This window comes from Bos taurus, chromosome 12 (genome assembly GCF_002263795.3).
Source record: "Bos taurus isolate L1 Dominette 01449 registration number 42190680 breed Hereford chromosome 12, ARS-UCD2.0, whole genome shotgun sequence".
In the NCBI taxonomy this organism is placed as follows: Eukaryota; Metazoa; Chordata; class Mammalia; order Artiodactyla; family Bovidae; genus Bos; species Bos taurus.
Genome location: NC_037339.1, coordinates 84,979,364 through 84,998,660, shown reverse-complemented (window position 1 = coordinate 84,998,660; position 19,297 = coordinate 84,979,364). Strand labels below are relative to the sequence as shown.

Genomic DNA, 19,297 nt, shown 5'->3' with positions numbered 1-19,297 from the left:
TCAGGGCAGAGCTGCCTTTAGTTCCCAGGTCTTCTGACATGGGTGCTTCCCACGTGCTGCTAGCGTTAAAGAACCTGCCTGCCATGTGGGTTCGATCTCTGGGAAGATCCCCTGGAGAAGGGAATAGCAACCCACTCCAGGATTCTTGCCTGGAGAAGCTTACAGACAGACGAGCCTGGTGGGCTGCAGTCCATGGGGTTGCAGAGAGTCAGACACGAGTGAGTGTGCACACACACACACACACTTCTGACACAGGGCCCTTTCTGCCAATTTTAGGCTCAGTCCCACGTCAGATTCTCATCATCCTCTGGAAGGAAAACGCTCATGTTTACCAAAGTGGTTAAAGGGGACAAGGGGGTGAGGGAGAGAGCTGGACAGTGCACAGACCAGGCGGGACAGGGCGTCTTCCTTTGCAGGGGTCACCTGCTCCTTCTCTGAGTGTGTGTGTGTGTGTGTGTGTGTGTGTGTGTATTGCCCCCGCTCCCAGCTCTGAGCCAAGTCTTGCATGTCATGTGTGCATAAGGATTCATAAGGGTCGATGGGCTGGTTCAAATATCTAGTCTCTGATCTTAAATCTGGGATGTGTGGAAAGGAACGAGACACAGCCTGAGCTGGAAGAAAACTGGCCTAGAACCCTCTGGTCAAAGTCTACGGAGTTCTCTTCTGACTCCCAATCTGGGCCCTGACCTGGAGGAGAAGATGGCAGAAAGGTGAGGCTCCAGGTTCCTCCCCAGGCTGGACAGTGCTTCCTCGCTCTCAGTCTGCAAAAATCCTTGGCTGTGTCACATGAGGACGGAAAAATGTTGAAATAACAGAATTTAAACCAAGCCATGAACACAGCTCTCCACTACTCAGAGTGGGGATGCCGGGGAAGGGGGGGAGGGGGGAGGCGCTCAGGGGAGCCCCCCGGACACCAGATGCTCCGATATTCCAGCAGACAGAGGAGAAGGGGAATCCAGGACCCTGGTAAGTCTCCTCGATTTTCAGTCCCACCTTAAACATTTGGGTCCTCAACTGAAAGCAACCAGCAGACCTGCGACAGCCCAGCCACACCACACGGAGCTCAAGCGAAGCGGCTCCGGTGACAGGGCACAACATCCCACAGTGCAATCATGGCGCAGGAACAATGCTCACAGAGTCATTTCGAAAGGCAGGGCTTGAGGGGAGGCACTCGGGAAACAGGGTCCCTGGTGGGAGCCTTAACAGCCCCACCTTGGCTCGTGCCTGGCCAGGGCACATCTTGCAAGAAAACGGTACTTTCTGCCATTGTTCCCTCTCCCAGTTTCCAGGAGTACGAAGTCCCAGGTCCTCCTGCCCCCCTCCTCCCAGAGCCCCTCATTCAAAAGGACAAGAAAACTCTGCCAAGGGCAGGACCCCACACCAGTTTCTGATGCCACACAGGCCATTCTCCTTCCAAGCCTGGCGCCTGGGAACCACGTGTCTGACTGCCTAGAGACCCTAAGGCCAAGCTTTGCTTCTAACGACTGGCTTTGCTCAAACAAGGGGAAAGGATGCGGCGGGTCATGTTTTTAATTATTGGTTCCCAAGGATGAGCCGAGGCCTGTAACGCACAGGATTGAAGGGGAACCCAAGAGAAGGCAAACCAGAGTCCTCGGGGAAGGCGAACTTTCTCAAAGCCTGGGCTTGGTACCGGCTGCCCAAGACACACAAGCACACAAGGGGAGCGGGAGCGCGCGTATACACACACACATACACACACACACACAGACCCACGCTCAGGTGAGCATGCACAAGTTGCCTTCTGGCAAGGTTACTCGGTGACCCAACCAAGTGCCAATATGGTGACCCAAGAGCCAAGATTCTCTCCGGCTCGCCAATCAGCCCAGAACAAGAGTCAGGACTTACCGCCAGGACGCTCTGGGCCAGCAGCCCCACGGTCACGGCCCCCAGCAGCAGCCACCTGGGTGGGAGAGGAAGAGCTCCGTGAGTGCGTGGCCCCGGCGTGGCAGTTCCTAAAAGGACGCGCGCGCGGGACCCAGGGGCCGGGCAGAAAGTCGCTTACCGCCGTAGGGCAGGGCGCGCGGCGGCGCGCAGCTCTCTGTCCATGCTCCCAGTCGGGCCCCTCTGGGCTCCTATCGGTCCCTATGAGCCTGGAAATTGAGACAAAGAGGGCTTAGCCTGGCCGGAGAGGGGGCATCCTCGCCGCCCGCCTCCGATCGCAAGACGGAGGAAAGCGGGGAGTGGACCGAGAGCCGCCCTGCGACCCCGCCGGGGAGAGGGGAGCCTGCCCCCCCAGGCCCGGGTTGGGGCCGCTCCGCAGCGGCCGCCCCATCGCCTCTCCCCTGCCCGCTCCGAGAGCCAAGCGTGCAGCCCCCGGCGGCACCGGGCGCCCGCGTCCCTGCCCTCCGGCGGGTCCCGGCGTCTCGGGGCGGCTCTCACCTCGGGCCTGGCTTCAGCGGCGGCGGTCCGCTCGCATCCGCCCTCCGGCAGCGCCGCGGGCGGCAAGAGCGGCGCGATCGCCCTCCGGGGCCGGCCTCGGGCCCGCGCGTCTGCCCTCGGAGCTCGGCCGGGTAGGCGAGCGCGGGGCGCGCGGCGGGCGGCGGCGGGTGCCGAGCGCAGAGCCCTGCGTCCCGGCGCGCGGCGGCCACAGTCGCCCGGCCGCGCGCTCGGCGGCCTCTTACCCGCGCCGCAGGGTCCTCCCCCTTTGAGGCGTTGCCCGCCCCCGCCGCCGAGGGGAGGGGCAGCGCCAACAAATTGGGGAGCTCGCCTGGCCGCGCTCAGGTCTCCGCCGCGAGCCGCCGCGCCCGGGACGGTGCGCCGCGCTCGAGCCCCGGCCCTGCCAGAGTGAGCCGCCCGCCGCCGCCCGCGAGAGCCCGGCCGCCGGCTCTGCCGTCCCTCGCCGCCCCGCGCCGGTCCCCGCCGCCCCGGGCTCGCCGCCATGGGGCCCCGGCTCGGCGTCTGGCTGCTGCTGCTGCTCGCCGCGCTCCTGCTCCACGAGGAGAGCAGCCGGGCCGCCGCGAAGGTGAGTCCCGGCCGGCTGGGCTGCCGGCGTCCCGCCCCGCGCCCCGGCGCCCCGCGCGGCCCCTTTGTCCCCGGCCGGAGCCGCCCTCCGGGCCCGGGGGTCGCGCGCGCGCGCGCCGCCGCCGCCAGGAGCACTCTCCCGGCCGGTCCCCGCCGGGGACCCCCGTGGGCTGCGATGGCGCACGCCTTAGGGAGCCGCCTTTGTTGTGGGCGAGTCAGGGGACTCCTCGGGACGGGAGCGAGAGAGCAAAGCTTGTTGCGCCCCGCGCGGCGTGAGGGTACCCGGGAGTCCGCGGGACTTGAACTCACACCTCGGGCTCGCCTGGCCGCTGGGCGCCCTCACCTGCGCCGGGCGCCCGAGGGGGCCGGGGCGGGAAGGGCGGACAGGCGCGCCCCGTGCTGTTCGGAGCCCCACACATGTGCCCGGGCGTCGCTCTGGGCGTGTTTCTCTGGAGCTTTGGAGACTCTGGTGGTTGATGCTGAACAGTCCTGGGCCCTTTGCCTGGAAACAGCTGTCTTCTCGCTTTCCCACGACTTTGCTGTCGCCGAAGCACGCTAAGGAGCAGCGGCGGGCCTTTCTGTCCTCCAGCTTTCAAACGCTTCCAAATTCCACTCTATGAGTTTTATTAATATAGCAACAACAACAAAAAATTGAAACCACGTTATATCTGAGTGTGAAACCAAAACGAAACTCCGTCTATTGTTCTGTGCAGAGATTGTTTTGCTAGTTTTCGTTTCCTCGGGCTGTGTGTTTGCCCAGAAAGGATCTGGGACTGAGGCTTGCAAGAGTGGAGGCGTCCAGCTTTGGACGATCCCTGATGTGCTGCTGTTCTTTACTTTTTTTCCTTCCCCCGAGACCTCAGCTGTTCCCCACCGTCACAGACTTGCAGACAGAACCCCAGGAAGGTGTGGCTTCCCCCCCACCCCCCAACTATTTAAAAATGATGTTACTGCTTTTGGCATTTCCCACTTACTCTTTAACTGTTTCACATAATTTGGCTCTCAGGTTTTTTTGTTTTTCCTTCTCTTAAGGAAGAATGAAGCTCACTGACTTGATTATATATAAATGATGAACTGTTACTTGCCGGAATGAACTGACAATATGCATACATACCTTGGAACTGAGTCTGGCTCTTGGCTGGCTGCTGTCACTGGGTAGGGAACGACACTAGCGGTTAGCTTCAGATTTTTTTCTTGCAGCCCAGAGGCCAGCCAGCACCCTAGTCGGTTATTGAAACGCTCTCTGGTCATGATGACAAAATGCTTCCAACAGAGGCAGCTCTTGAACTCTTTATTTGGGTCTAGAGCTTCTGACGCAAAGATTTCACACTTCCAAGGAGAGGTGGCAGGGAAATGAGAGAAGTTCTCTGTTTGGAATATGAAGCTCTGTTTGCACTTGAGTTTTCCTATTGATGATATTAGCAAAGCCAAGCCCATCGTAAGAGGCGGCTTTTTAATTAGCCTGGAGTGTGAAGCAGGAGCCACTCAGTGAGTGAGAAGCCAAACTCATTGGTGTTGAGTTTGGGATTATTTCACTTTCCTTGAATTTTTCTTAAAGCCCAAGTGCATGTTCCTGTCTTGGTTTTGCTTTATCCCTCACATCTCATGTTATGTTTTAAGACATCTGGCAGGTGGACACCCTCTGATCACCAGTTAACTTCATGGGTCTTATCATTTTGTCATATTTTTTTTCCTGGTTTAACCAAGAGAGAGAAAATGTGTTAATATGCAAATAGCTTATCTCTGTATGAGAAAATCCATTTAAAAATAATATCTGGGTAGTTTTAAAATTGGTCTCACTTTTCATGCCATCAGTAATTTTTTTTTTATTTTTTAAACTTACCTCCTTCCAAAATCAACTGTTAAGAGTACCAAACAGTGGAATAATTTCCATATTGGTCTGAGCAAAATATCATTTAAAAATGCATTTCTAATGATAAGATGCTGCCCATAGACCAGATCCTAATTCAGAAGCCGGCACAACTGATTTATTCTTGGACTGTCGGCTTTCCTGGAGTATCTGAGCCTGTGTTGCCTGCACTGGCACACACAAACACCACCTACGGTGTGTCAGGCACAGGCTGCTGTTACTATTACGCACAAGAAAGGTGTTTGGTTTGATGTTGGGTCCTACGTGCTATGGCCATACTGTTCATTTACTAGCGGGCAGGTTTCCTAAGTCAGGGATTTTTTTTTTCTCATCACCACACTCCTCCCTAACTTTTCTTTCTTAGGCAAGAATGGAGGAGTAAGATGCAGACCCAAGAGAAAAATCTGCCCATAAAGTTATGATTGAGGGTCCTCTGTTCTGAGTCACGCAGTCAGGAGCTGAATAAATCCTTCCTTCTGCAGCCTCCAGACGCCCCCTTTCCGACTGGTCTTGTGATGCTTCTTGACAGATTACTTCTCAGGATCAGACATGTGAACTTCTCCAAAGCGTGGTGATGCCTGCCTAGGGTGCTGGCATCTCTAGACCATTAGTCACTCTTCTGGGCCTGAGTGACCTAGAACTTGGGCAAAGGGAGGTGGAACTCCCATGGGAGCGTGGCCCACGTTCTTCTGGGAATGTCAGTTAAATGAGAAGGCTGATTTCTGACTTAGTTCCCGAGACAGCACCATGAATCCAGTCCCTGGAGGGGGCTTGGTGAGGACAGAGTCTAAACCATCACGCTCTTCACATCTGGGCTGCCTCTCGTACCAACCAGGAGAAAAGTGTGCAACCCTTGTGTGTGAGTGCACACTCACAGAATTGTGAATGTGTGTGTTAATGCTTCCCTGGTGGCTCAGATGGTAAAGAATTCACCTACGGGAGACCAGGGCTCAATCCCTGGATTGGGAAGATGCCCTGGAGAAGGGAATGGGAACCCACTCCAGTATTCTTGTCTGGGAAATCCCATGAACAGAGGAGCCTGGCCAGCTACAGTCCATGGAGTCCCTGAGAGTCAGACACGACTAACACACACACGTGTGTTAATGGTGTAGGCATACACACACACACACACACACACACACACGACTTAAGGACCAGAGGGTCCTAAATGTTGTGTCTGCTTTCATTAAGCAGATGATTTCCGAGGACTCGGTAACCCCCTGCCTCAGTTTCCCTGGCAGATCTGCCCTCCGGCCCAGGATCCTGCCTTCATCCCACACATGTGCCCCAGCGTGGCTTCAGGCCACACCCTCCACTGTACATTGGCTGTGCTTCAGAGAGGAGACCCTGCCCTCCCCTGCCAGGAGGGCTTCGGTCTCCTGAGGAATAGAGAAACAGGCCAATACAACCCAGGCTGGCAAATGCTACAGTCAGTGCAAACCCAGGGCCATAGGAGCACCTAACCCAGCTTTGGGAAAGTCAGGGGAAATTCCTGGAGGGCATCCCACCTCTGAATCTGGGGGAGGAACGGGAACTGTAGACCCGGCTTCTTATTTCCCTGTGAATCGCCGTGTGCATCACACTCAGAAGGTTGGACAACCCTTCCCCAGCCCTTTCACCCATCAGGCTAGGCTGTCTTTGCATTGAAAGATGACCTTGAGGGTTTCCTGCTCTGAGACACCAGGACACCACTGCTTCCGTGACTCACAGTTGTGATGTCCAAACATTCCCCTGGGAGGGGTGGAGACACACCCATGGCCCGGGTCTTGGAGAGCTGTTATAAGACCCCTGCTCACACCAAACCGGGGCCCTCTCCAGAGGTCGCAGATGGGTTGGGATGTTTGCAGAGTTGCAGCACGGATGACCGATCGCGGGCGTGAGTGCCTTAGGAGCTGAGCTGGAAAACCTCCCCTCAGTGGGGCAAGGCCGTGAGGGGATTCTCAAACCCTGCGTTATTCATTAACAAGACTGTCTGCAGATTTCTTGGAACTGGTAAGGATGGTCGTCCCTGAACGAGTTTGGTTATCTAGTTAAGAACTGGTAGAGCTTTTGCAGAAAAATTGAACCCACAAGTGATGAGCTGAAACGAATCCTTTTAGAGTTGCCGGGGCGCGTCAATCAACGAGTAATTTACAACCCTTGTTTTGGTGAGGCAATGCTTGCTCTAAGGATGGTTTCCTCAACTGGACGGGTATTGGCCTCCTGAAAACATCTCCCCAGCAGACTGGGTATTCTGAGTGCTGGGGCTCCAGTAAGCAAAAGCAACAATAGAATGCCTAAAATAATATCATCAGAGCATTGCTCTTCCTGCTATTATTAAACAACCACTTAAAAAATGTGAGCTGTAGAACAGAAGACGTATCCCACCCACTCTGGTGCACACAATGACAGGGGACAGAAAACAGAAAATGCTTTGCTCGTCAGCGTGTCCTGAGGCGCTCACCACTCTGAGTGGCTTTGGAGGAGCCTTTGTGGTCTGGCCCTCGGGACGCTTCCATCCTGTGTTTCCCGCCACTGTCCTCCTGGCCTTCGTTCCCTGACATCCGTTTGCCTGGGATCCTTCTATTTCTCTGCCTCTCTGTTCTTCCAGACCCCTCAGTCTGGGTGGACCGCAGGGGTGGGCTCCAGCAGGCTTCTGGCTCTCTCCACCCTCCCCACTCCTGTGATCCTCGGCATTCCGTGAGGGGGACGCCAGACCTTCCTCTGGAACCCCAGGCTGGTGTCCACACTCTCTTGAACATCTCACCTCCGCTGTCCTGCGTTAACACTCCGCCTATGCCATGCGCCCAGTCGTGTCCCGCCCTCTGTGACCCCATGGACTGTAGCCCGCCAGGCTCCTCCGTCCAATGGATTCTCCATGCAAGAATACTGGAGTGGGCTGCCATTTTCTTCTCTCAGGGCTCTCCTGGAAGCTTTGATCACAGACTTAGCCAATATGACGAGAACCGAGCTGCCATCCTTTACCCAGACTGACTGCCCTCCTCCACTTGCCCGTGCTGGTCATTGACGCCCCTATGTTTCCTGACGCTCGGCTCAGGGACCGTGGCCTCGTTGGAGATTCTCATCTCTGACCTTGTGTCCCCGGGCACTCGCTCTCCCCCTCGCCCTGCCGTCCACTCCTCCGGGTCCCCCAGGCTGGCCCTTCCAGGACCCCCACTCGGGCAGGCTTGCTGCACACCCCTCCTGGCTCCTGCCGTCTTTCCCACCTGTCTTCTCTCTAGCATGTTCCTCCCAGTGTCCTGAGGCTTCAGAGATCCCTCATGACCACGTGATTCCTCTGCTCACCATCCCACAGCGGCTACCTGCTGTCTGACCAAAGGTCCCCCGCCTCTTCGGCTGGGTGGCTTTTGGTCTGTCTGTTTTTTAATGAAGACTTGATTGCTTACAGCCGTTTTAGGTTCGAAGCAGAATGGAGAGGAAGGTCAGAGCTTTCCCACACACCCTCTCTGACCCACAAGCACAGTGTCCCCCAGTATCGCTGTCCCTCCCCATTTGGCACGGAGGTCACAGCTGATGCACCTGCCCTGATGCATGATCGTCACCCACGGTCTGCGGCAGACCTCCGGGCTCACTCACCACTGCGTCTCCTGTGGGTCTGCACGGATGTGTAAAGGCACGCAGCCCCCACTGCAGCGTTCTGCAGCCTGTTCCCACTGCTCATCCATGTAAAGGCACGCAGCCCCCACTGCAGCGTTCTGCAGCGTGTTCCCACTGCTCTGAAAGGCCTCCTGGGCTTCACAGGTGGTTCAGTGGTAGAGAACCCTCCTACCAGTGCCGGGGACAGGAGACATGGGTTCAATCCCTGGGTCAGAAAGATCCCCTGGAGAAGGAAATGGCAACCCACTCCAGTGCTCTTGCTGAGAATCCCACGGACAGAGGAGCCTGGGGGGCTACAGTCCATGGGGTCGGAAAGAGTTGGTGACTGCTTAGTGACTAAACAGCGACAGCAACAGAGGTCTTCCATGCTCTGATTGTTTACCCCCTTCTCTCCCCAAACCCTGGCAACTGTTGATCGTTTCACTGTCTCTGTACTTTTGTCTTTTCTTTCGGCTGGCATCATTACATTATGTAGACTCTTCAGATTGGCTTCTTTAGCTTTTTCTTAGGCGCTTAAAATTTCCTCCACGTCTTCATGACTTGATAGCTCACGTTGCCTAATATTCCATTGTCTGCGTGGACCACAGTTTATCCTCTCACTTACTGAGAGACACTCTGGTCTGCTTCCACATTTCAGCCGTTTTGGGTAAAGATTCTGTAAACATCCCTGTGCAGGTGTTTGTGTGGAGCTGAGTTTTCAGCTCTTTCTGGCAGTTACCCGAGGCGGAATTACTGGGTCACTTGGTACGAGTAGGTTTGGTTTCGGAAGACACCAGCATGCCGTGGCTGTACCGGTTTGAATCCCACCATCAGGGAATGAGCGTTCCTGTGGCTCTTCGTCCTTGCCAGCGTTTGGCGTTGTCACGGTTTTGGATTTTGGCCACTTGAATGGATGTGTAGTAGTATCTTGCTGCTGTTTTATTTTTGCTTGCTTTTGAATACTCTTTGCAATATGGATTCATGAATTTATCTGGCTTTGTTCCTCATACTCCCCAGCCTGCAGCATCGGTAGTTGTCATGAAGGATTTATCCGTGTCTCGTGGAGCAGTGTAATCTCTTTGAGCCTGGGGTCCCTGATCCATCAAATGAAGACAACACGGAGGTATCTGCAGACGCCTTTAAAACCTCAGAGAGGGCGTGTGTGTGTGTGAAGCCACTAAGCCCTCAAAATACGTCAGTTGTTACCACGGCCGTGTGGCTGGTGTCGTGTTGTCTTCTGTGTGATGGAACCACACCCTTGATGAGATTGAGATTGAGGTGCTGGAGAGCAGAGCTTCTTTGAAAAATGCCTGCACCATCTGGGGAGTGCCTGACGCTTGAGGGGAGCCATGAGTTACTTGTATTGGGGCCAGTGATCCCGGCTGCCTTTCACTCCGGACCCCGGGAGATGCCGGCAGGAATTGAGGGCTGGCTGCCAGAAATTGTGTTGTGTTGCTGACCCCTGTGGTAGAGTTAGGCAACAAAAGGAAAGTAATGCCAACGAAGGTGTTTCCTCTCAATTGGGCATTGGGAGTAGATATTCCACCACAGACTAAACACGGCTTGGAAATATACACAAGGCTGAGCTCTGTGTAAATAGTTTATTCCGTGCTTTAGTAATACTCCTGCTTTGCTAGGTTTGCTTTTTAGTCTGCACACTCTAAGAGCGTTTCTTGTCATCTGAGTTTTAAAGCTTGCCTGACTTGTGGTCAAGGGAAAGACAGATGGCAAGCGCCCACATCAGGTATTAAGGCAATATATTCCATGCGTATCTGTTGGTTCTCTTGCTGGTAAAGGGTGTTTCTCCATCCTCCTCATTTTCTGCTGGTCCTGGAGTCAAGATTCTGTCCGGAGTTTTGGAATTACTGGTGTTTATTACTCGGTTCTTGTCTTGGTCTGCTGTGGGCCTCTGTTTCCTACTCAGCTAATAGCAAGAGAGGCTGGCCGTGCGCTGGGAGAGGGCAGTGTTCCCATTTCATCAAATTTCCCAGCACTTGGAGACCCACAGGTAGAGACATTCGGACGGGGCTGGACTGACTCAGTAAATGTTGTCCAACTCAATGGACTGTGTAGAGGCAGTGTTCCTGTATTTGAAGTGAAATTAAATTGAAATTCTTACAATATTTATATTGAGTCTCTGCTTTAAAAATGAGCATGTTCCTTTGTGAAGAACAAAAGTCAAGGATTTTTATGTGTAACTCAGTTTCCAAAGCTATTTGCACAAGCTTTTCCTAACTCCCACTCATATGCCTAGAGGATCTGGAAGATAACGAATATCATTGCTGTTCATGTCTAAGGACCGCAGGCTGAAACAATACAACGTCAAGAATAAAAATCAAATGAGTATTTCCTAAATACATGAAGTAACATCACAAATAACTTTCAGCAGAATAGAGATGCATGGTAGCCTAGGTCTTCACTTGAGAAAGATAAATGCCCCCAACACTCCTCCTTTAGCATATGGGGCATTTTTGAGGGTACAACGTCAGTCCTGGTTTCCTGTTTCAGAATGTTACAGATGGGCCCAGTGATAACTATTATGGTATTGTTTCATTTCTATTAAAGAAATAATATTAATGTGTATTTTTATAAGTGGCAAATTTGGTTACTGCATCTCTGACAATATTTTTAAGAAGTAAGTGCATTATTTTTGTAATAGGGAAAGCAATCAAAGTGTATTCTAAAACCCAGTTATCCTTTTATGCAACCAGTGACTTTTTCTTTAGCATGAGAACGTTAATTTCCACCTCATCCAAAATCTGTGGCTCAGTCATGTCCGACTCTGTGACCCGTGGACTCAGCCCGCCAGGCTTCCCTCCTTCACTGTTTCCCGGAGTTTGCTCAAACTCATGTCTGTTGAGCCAGTGATGCCATGTAAGCATCTCCTCCTCTGCCACCCACTTCTCCTCCTGCCCTCTGTCTTTCCCAGCATCAGCATCAAATAAGTCCACTCTTTGCATCAGCCAAAAACATCAGCTTTAAAAATGTCAGTTTTTAAATATAAGCAACTCCTTTTCTTAATTAGCTTTACTTCTTGAGTTGCGTTTTATATAACTTTAATGTCACGGAGTTATTGCGGGGTTGTGTGAAACTTAGGTCCCCACTATCCCTGCATTAAAGCTTGCGTTAAGGTGGTATTGTTATAATCATGATTACCTCGAATGGACAAGGTCCATCATGGTGCTGAGCGGGTGTGGGAGCACCCGAGACGCGTGTCTCCAGTGGGTGGTGGCGATGCTGCGGGCGCCGGGGACCGCAGACCTCACCCCTTCTCACTCCAGGGGCAGCCCCGTGATGGAGGTGAGCTGCAGCCACGCTCTTCTGAGCGGTGGTTTGTGCTCAAGTCGATGCTGAGCCACTGTAGCTGTCCTCCGAGCCTGACGACCCCTTTTCCTGTTGGTTGTTGTTACTGGGGGCAGTTCCAGCCCTGTGGTGCCGCTGGGGGAGGGGTGGGTTTGGGGAGTGGGAGGGTCCCGATGCAGGTGTGTGGGGTGATAGGGTGCTGGAGGGGGCTTGGCGATGGGACGTGTGGACACGGTGCACGGTTTTTCGTGTTGATCCACGGTATATCCACGTTTTCCCATCTTTATGGCTCCATTCTCACTTTGGCGTCTGCGGATGGTGGGCTCGGAGTTTGCTTAGAGGCTGCCCAAGCCAGGACTCCAGGGTGGGCAGGAGCCCTCGGGTGTGACTTCATCTTCTTGCCATGCCCACCTCACCCACCACCTCCTCCGAGGCTTGGCCCCTGAACGAGGAATTTCTGTTCTCTGTCTTTTTACGGCCAAATCCACTTCCTGGAAATTACAGACCACTTGGGGTTAGTGGTTTAAGATAACTCGTCATTTTTGGTCAGGAAATGGCCTGTAAAATTAAGATGAGCTTGCCAAAGCAGGAAGATGGGTTCGTGGTGGGAAAAAAATGCTGCAGCTTGGGTAGTGCAGCTCCTGGGTCCATGGGTTTCGGGTAAGTACACGGAGTGGTCCCCAGTCAGCCCCAGTCGCTGATAAGCTGGGGTGACGTACTCCTTACCACACAGGACGAGCTGCAATCTGCTCGATTCATCCCGCATTCACCCCTTATCTGTAACAAATACTTGTGTGTGTAAACATTACGTGAGCAGCAGATGCTTCTTATCAGTTTGTTAAAGCAGCTTTGAGCAAATAGCTTCTGGATGCCTTAGTAATAGTTAAAATGTGTTTTCCTAAGTACTTGGAAATAATGAAATTTTATTTCTTTATTCTTGGAATTCAGGCTTTTAAACCTTTAAACAATTTCTGTAATCATTTTTTATTATTTCTTGTTGGCCTTAGATTTTTCTCTTCTTTCATGGAGGTTTTCATTCACTAACATATTACAGAGATGTGTTCTTTTTTCTTGACTGGAAAACACATTTGAGACACATCACTTTGGGCACTGTTTTAGGCTGGAAGCCAAATTTGTAATCAAAGTGCCTTTTTTTTTTTTTTCAAAATAAAATGAGCAAGGCTAAGAATTCACCTAAGCACAGAACACAAATTAATCTGTTCCGAGCTCAGTATCTTGCTTATGACATTCAAAATAATTTGAAATTGCATTCAGTAAGTGAATGTTGAGCAGTCACTCTGGGTCAACAAACATGCAGTCAGGGAATCCCTGTTGTCCACTGGTTAGGACTCTTCTAGTCCTAGACTCGCACTGCTGGGGGCGCTGGTTCCATCCTTTGTCGGGGAACTAAGGTCTTGCAAGCCCCTGGCACAGCCTGTATATACATGTGTGTGTGTAATGCATACGGGCTTCCAGGTGGCACAGTGCTGAAGGATCCACCTTCAGGAGACCCGGGTTTGATCCCCAGGTTGGGAAGATCCCCTGGAGGAGGAAATGGCAACCCGCTCAAGTATTCTTGCCTGGAAAATTCCATGGGCAGAGGAGGCTGGCAGGCTGTAGTCCATGGTGCCACAAAGAGTCAGACACAACTTAGCAACTGAACAGCAATAAAACACATGTATTAGCTATGTGTATACCATACGTATTCTGCATGAATCAATATAATTAAAGGTATTCATTTGTACATTTACTCATAATTGATATTTATTGTACACCCAGGACGTGGAACAAAAAGCAGACAAGTATTCCTACCCTCAAAGGCTGTGTATGGCATTAATACAAGCAATTTTGGCCTTTGATCATGCTGAAGTAGAAATTATTTTAAAAGACGTCTCTCTTGGCAGTTTTAGAAATGGCCTAGCCTCAGAAATTTGACTTTGTTAAAAGAGTTACAAAAAAATGAAGAAAAGAAATAAAATTTTCTTATAGGAAATATTACTTATTTTGTGTCTCTAAAGTGAATTCACGAGACTAGCAAACAGTCAGGATTATTCCATTTATTTAGAGATTAGAAATTTTGAAATATCTCCCGGGTGGGAAATGAATTAGCTGGGTTTTCCTCTCTGCCCTGGAAATTACACAAAGCTGGCTATGGGAAAACAACTTGGATTTAGGGTGGACAAAGGCATCAGATGAGGAAATACCAGATGTAGGAATGGACATCAAAAAGCAAGAAGGTTTCTCCAGTATTCCTGGCTCCCAGGCACTCGAGCGAGAATGGCGTGTGTCCCAACAGTGATGATGCAAGACCGTGGTCCTCTGCCTTACTTTGTGCTGCTGGATGGCACGGCCGCGGGACCCAGGGTGGAGGGGCTTGAGGCCAGCGGTCGGGAGGGGGTGGTTTTGTAACCAGCAGGGCAGTGCCCCGGGGGCTTCCAGCTCAGAGGGTGCAGAGGTCATGTCACCTTTCTCAGTATGGAAACCCCGGGGGGACAGCCCCCACAGAGGAGGGCGGGTGTCCTCTGACTCAGCACCTTCTTGAAGCTGGAGGAGATCTGGTGACAGCTGGCCCCTGAGCCCTTTTCTCTTGAGTTATGCCGTTTGGCAGAATTCAAGTCTTGTTCCAGGGACCAAGTTTTCCAGATTTCCTGGGCAAAACCCATCTAATTTGTGACTTAGGGACCAATGAATCAGAAACATGAAGACTGTTTGTGGGAAAATATTGAGTGGCTTTAGAAAGAAAACGTAGGTCAAAGTTCTGGGTAAGATGTATTAGCCATCTGCCCTAGACAGGGGCAGGCCACATCCCATGTTATCTTGCTGCTGTGAAAAGCTGTTAATGTAAAAATCTCTGCTGAAATGTATGATGTTCAGTTCAGTTCAGTTCAGTCGCTCAGTCGTGTCCGATTCTTTGTGACCCCATGAATCGCAGCACGCCAGGCCTCCCTGTCCATCACGATCTCCCGGAGTTCACTCAAACTCACGTCCATTGAGTTGGTGGTGCCATCCAGCCATCTCATGCTCTGTCGTCCCCTTCTCCTCCTGCCCCCAATCCCTCCCAGCATCAGGGTCTTTTCCAATGAGTCAACTCTTCGCATGAGGTGGCCAAAGTACTGGAGTTTCAGCTTCAGCATCATTCCTTCCAAAGAACACCCAGGGCTGATCTCCTTTAGAATGGACTGGTCGGATCTCCTTGCAGTCCAAGGGACTCTTCAAGAGTCTTCTCCAACACCACAGTCCTTTTGTTGGGGAATAATTATAGAAGGCTTAACTCTTAATTGGCAGTTCTCTTCTTAGAGTGGAGGGTAGGTAAGGTCAGCTGAAGTTTCCAGGATGTCCAAGTGTCATAGTAATGCGTTCAAGCCACATCTGCCATACCGGAGCAGAACAGCCTGGTGGACTCCAGTCCACAGGGTTGCAAAGAGTTGGAAACGACTGAAGTGACTTAGCACGCGTGCACAGAGGGTGTTCCTGTGAATCCCAAGCTTCTGATTGACCCCTTTGCCCTTCAGTCGCCATAAGTCTGTCTGTGCACAGTGCATTTTTTTTTTTTTTTTTTCTTCACAGTGCATTTTTAAGGAGGCGATGCTTGGAGCATATTTCAGACTCTTAGAGGGACTTCCATAGATTCGGTCTAGGGGGATTTGGTTCTTGTTGTTCAGTCACTAAGTCGTGTCCAACTCTTTGCAACCCCGTGGCCTGTAGCCCTGCAGGCTGCTCTATCTGTGGGATTCTCCAGGCACAGATACTGGAGTGGGTTACCATGCCCACACAGGGATTGAACCCCCGTCTCCTGCTTGGCAGGCGGGTGCTTTACCACTGAGCCGCCTGGGAAGCCTGGGGAATGGGATAGTAGGTTGTTATAGTCAGATCTGTTGAACACGATTTATCGAAGAGGAAGGCCTGACTCTGACAGCGGATATGAGTAGTGCTCAGTTCGACAGTGTCGCCAGAGAACTGGCCGTGAGGAGCAGGCAGGATGCAGGCACTTCTGAGGTGGGTGGGAGAGCTGAGCAGGGAGGACAGCTTTGGTGAACATGCATCTCATTGTTGAGATCAGACGCGTGGCATTTCTCTCTCGTTTCCTGGGACCTCTCATGGCCTCTGCCTGTGTGCAGATCCCGTGTCCTCAGCTGTGTCTCGGTTTCTCTGTGCCTCTCGGCCTCCTGGGCAGTGGCAGCATCGTTATGAGGTTGGGACACCCAGCCCATGTCTGCTGATTGGCTTGTTGATTGCCAAGGCGTGTTGAACAGTTGAGATTCGGAGATGCATCTAGAATCTGTTCATCTGCAGATGGCAGAGGTGGGAGTAACTGCAAGAATCCAGTTGAGAGTTCTGGAAGTGAAGAAAAGAGAGACCCTTTCTGAGCAAATGTGACGGAGCCCAGGCTTGTCAGGTGTGCAGAGAAGGACTCTCGGGGAGCCGTGAGCCCCAGGAGGTATCGCCCACTTCCTGAAAGCCCTCTTACTGTGGGTGCCTGCTTTGGGGCTGCAGGATATGGAGACCCATAAAGTCTAGCTTTTCCCATCAGCCACATGGGGCAGAAAATGGGGTGTGCAGGGTGCCAGCCAGCCCAGGCCTGTGACCTCAGCCTGATCATTAATCATTCCCAGCATTCCCATTCACTCCTGCAGCGTCCTGATCTGAAAGATGAGTTGTGCGAATAGTCTGGTGCTGAGGAGATTACGTGGTTAACGCTTCCCACCTTATCTTGAGGAACAAAGTGCATTCTTTGGGGCTGAGATGTGCTGAAGGATTTAAAGGATAATATCAAAAATTTGGGAGATTTGGATGTAAAATGCAGAGATAGTCGAAGAGACGAGCTGGTTTTCACTGCTTTTCTCTGCTCCTTGACGTCAGTGAAGCTTGTCCTGGGAGGAAGGACATGAAGGCAGAGTTTGGGGACATCGCTTCTCTTTTTATGAAGTAGAGTTGATTTACAGTGGTGTGTTAGTTTCTGGTGTACAGGAAAGCGATTTAGTTACACACACACACACACACATATACACACACATATATATGTATATACACACACATTCTTTTTCATGTTCCTGTCCATTATGTTTATTATAACGTATGAACCTAATTCTCTGAGCTCTGCAGTGGGTCCTTGTTTGTTGTATACATGGTGTGTGTATGTTAATCCCCACCCCCTAATTTCTCTCTCCCCTCTCTTTCCCCTTTGGTAACCTTAAGTGTGTCTTCTCTGTCTGTGAGTCTGGTTCTGTCTCACAAGGTCACTATGTCATATTTTAGAGTACATGTGTAAGTGTTATCACACGGTATTTGCTGAGGCGCATTTCAGGGTCAGGAGGGGATGCCACCAGGATTCTTGGGCAGGTCGGGCTGGCCTTGCCCTGGGAGAAAGGCCAGCAGGGGCCTCAGCTTCTCGGTCTGCGTGCTCCACGTGGACACAGGCCTGCCCGCCCCGATCCACCCACTTCTGTTCTTGGCCCACAGCTCGGAGACCCAACCCTGGGGAAGCCTGGTGACCGTGAGCTCTGGCCACTGCAGGGTGACCCCTTCTGCTGTTCACGGACCAGCCCTGATGGAGGCCAGAAACCGGCCCAGGGTCACAGGCGAAATGAAGTGGGGTGGAGGGGGACTGGGTGCCCATGGTGGAGGGGGCGCTGGGTCCCGAGGCGTGGAGGGGAGGGAGCTCCAGGAGACGGTGCTGCAGGGGTTGGGGTGGGCACAAACCCCGCAGAGGCGGCAGCCGCGACCCCGGTTGGAAAGCGAACACTCAGAGGGTAGGGGTGTGCAGTTTGGGGGTGAAGCTGGAGCCCTGGGAGCTGGAGGAGCCAGGCGGCCTGGGGAGCCTGTGAAGAATGTCCTGGCCTTTTAAGGGAAACTTTAGTGTAATATAAACATCTCGTGGGTCATTAGATGCCCTGATGAAGCCGGGAAAGCAGGAAAGTAATTGTGTCTCAGACGTAAAAGTTAAACAGTGCAGAGACATTTCGTGTTGAATTTTCAGCTGCACGGACCCAGTTCCCTCTGGACACAGCTGGCCCGTCCCGGTGTCTGAGCTCGTCGTGTGCCCGTGTAAGCACACACTGCCTCTCGTAGGAGAAGACGGGAGGTTTGGAGAGAAGAGGTGGTCCGTGATGCGTGGCCCCTGTTGGGGGCAGCCTGTGGCATTGCGTGCATCTCCTGTTCCTTTGCTTCTCGAGTTTTCCACCTAGAAGGAGCAGGGTGTTAGTATTTCGCTCTGATGAGTGGTGTGTGTATCTCCACGCAATTCTGAATGTAGATGCATCTTCATTTTCTTTCCAACTGTATCAGAGGCAAGAAGAGGAAAAGGGGTGACCGGGGCTGAGATGGTTGGATGGCGTCATGATGGACATGGTTTGAGCAAACTCTGGGAGATGGCGAAGGACAGGGAAGCCTGGCATGCCGCAGTCCATGGGATTGCAGAGTCAGACGCAGCTTAGCGAGTGAACAACAAAACATCGAATTAACTCACATTGTCACAGTTTTTAGTTTTTGTCTGTGCAGAGAACACACACACACACCCCTCCCGTAATAAAAGTTGGCACAGTGAAGTGAGGACACTTCTGTCTGTCAGACGCTCTACCTTGTGGTTAGATAATCTTTAAACAGATTGTGGTTATAGAGATAAAAGTCCACGCGTCTCTTAACCCGTGCCTTCTTCCCTGAGTGGCAGCAGGTCTGCGTGTGACACGCATCCTCTTGTGTGACCAGCGCTGTGAACCCCGGGGTGCAGGTCTGGTTTGTCCAGGGCGGCACGCAGGCTTCCGGAGTCCTTAGCAGCTTTTTCCTGAGTCTGGAAACAGATGCTGCTTCCTGGGCTGCAGGTACTGCAGCTCCTCCATTCATCCCGGGAGGAAGTGTCTCTCTGGGCAGCAGCTGCCGGGAGCTCTGTCTGCACTTCCTCCAAACAGACAGCTCGGAAGCCCCCTGATGGGGACGTGCCTTTGATTCCCAAGGTCGCATCCTTGAACTCCAGCCAGGCGCGCTCCCCTGCGAGGCCCCCTTGGGGAGGCTCCCAAGGACACCGGACTCCCTTCTGGACACAGTGGCCTCTGGCCTCTGGAGGAAAGTTCTGCACATGCAATAGGGACCCCAACATAAACCCCATTTGTTCCGGGGTCAGTGGGAGAAAAGGGAGCCTCAGCTCCAGGGGGCATTCTCGTTTGGAGAGGAAACGGGGACCCCCAGGCAGACAAGGAATTCCTGGGACTGGCTCCTCTGTGGACCCCAGGCTGGCAGGGGTCCAGGCTGCAGCTGCCCCGACCATGTGGACTCCAGCCTGCCGGCCTTGGGGCCCAGTGGGGCCACGTGCTGTCTGGCTCGCCGCTGAGACGTCCCAAGCCTGGAGCAGGGCTGTTCCTGTGGTGCAAAGGTGGATGAAAACAATCGAGAGCCTTCTTTCCCTGTAGACGTTGTCAGAAAGGATGCCTCTGTGCACCCACTGCCCTTTCCTCGGCCTTGGAAGCCCCCCGCCCCCGCCCCCCCACCGTTGACATCAGGGATGGGGTGGGGGGGGTGCCAGACTCTCCCCAGGGGGGCGGCCCCGGGGCGGGGGTCACAGCCCTGCAGCAT

At 52.7% G+C, this 19,297-nt stretch overlaps 2 protein-coding genes across 3 annotated transcripts in view; one reads left to right on the top strand and one right to left on the bottom strand.

Annotated features, from left to right (window-relative positions):
* Positions 1-2,489, bottom strand: part of COL4A2 (collagen type IV alpha 2 chain) — a 161,595-nt gene extending 159,106 nt beyond the window's left edge. For both annotated transcript variants that reach the window (XM_059892323.1, XM_025000171.2), the window contains exons 1-3: positions 2,401-2,489; positions 2,024-2,111; positions 1,867-1,921 (exon numbers count right to left, since the gene is read on the bottom strand). In XM_059892323.1, the coding sequence (XP_059748306.1) occupies positions 1,867-1,921; positions 2,024-2,067 (99 nt within the window). In that variant the 5' untranslated portion in view covers positions 2,068-2,111; positions 2,401-2,489. The remainder of the gene's footprint in view (positions 1-1,866; positions 1,922-2,023; positions 2,112-2,400) is intronic.
* Positions 2,490-2,883: 394 nt separating this feature from the next.
* The window catches only part of COL4A1 (collagen type IV alpha 1 chain), a 131,861-nt gene continuing 115,447 nt past the window's right edge, over positions 2,884-19,297 (top strand). The window contains exon 1 of the mRNA NM_001166511.3: positions 2,884-2,983. Within this exon, the coding sequence (NP_001159983.2) occupies positions 2,900-2,983 (84 nt within the window). The 5' untranslated portion in view covers positions 2,884-2,899. The remainder of the gene's footprint in view (positions 2,984-19,297) is intronic.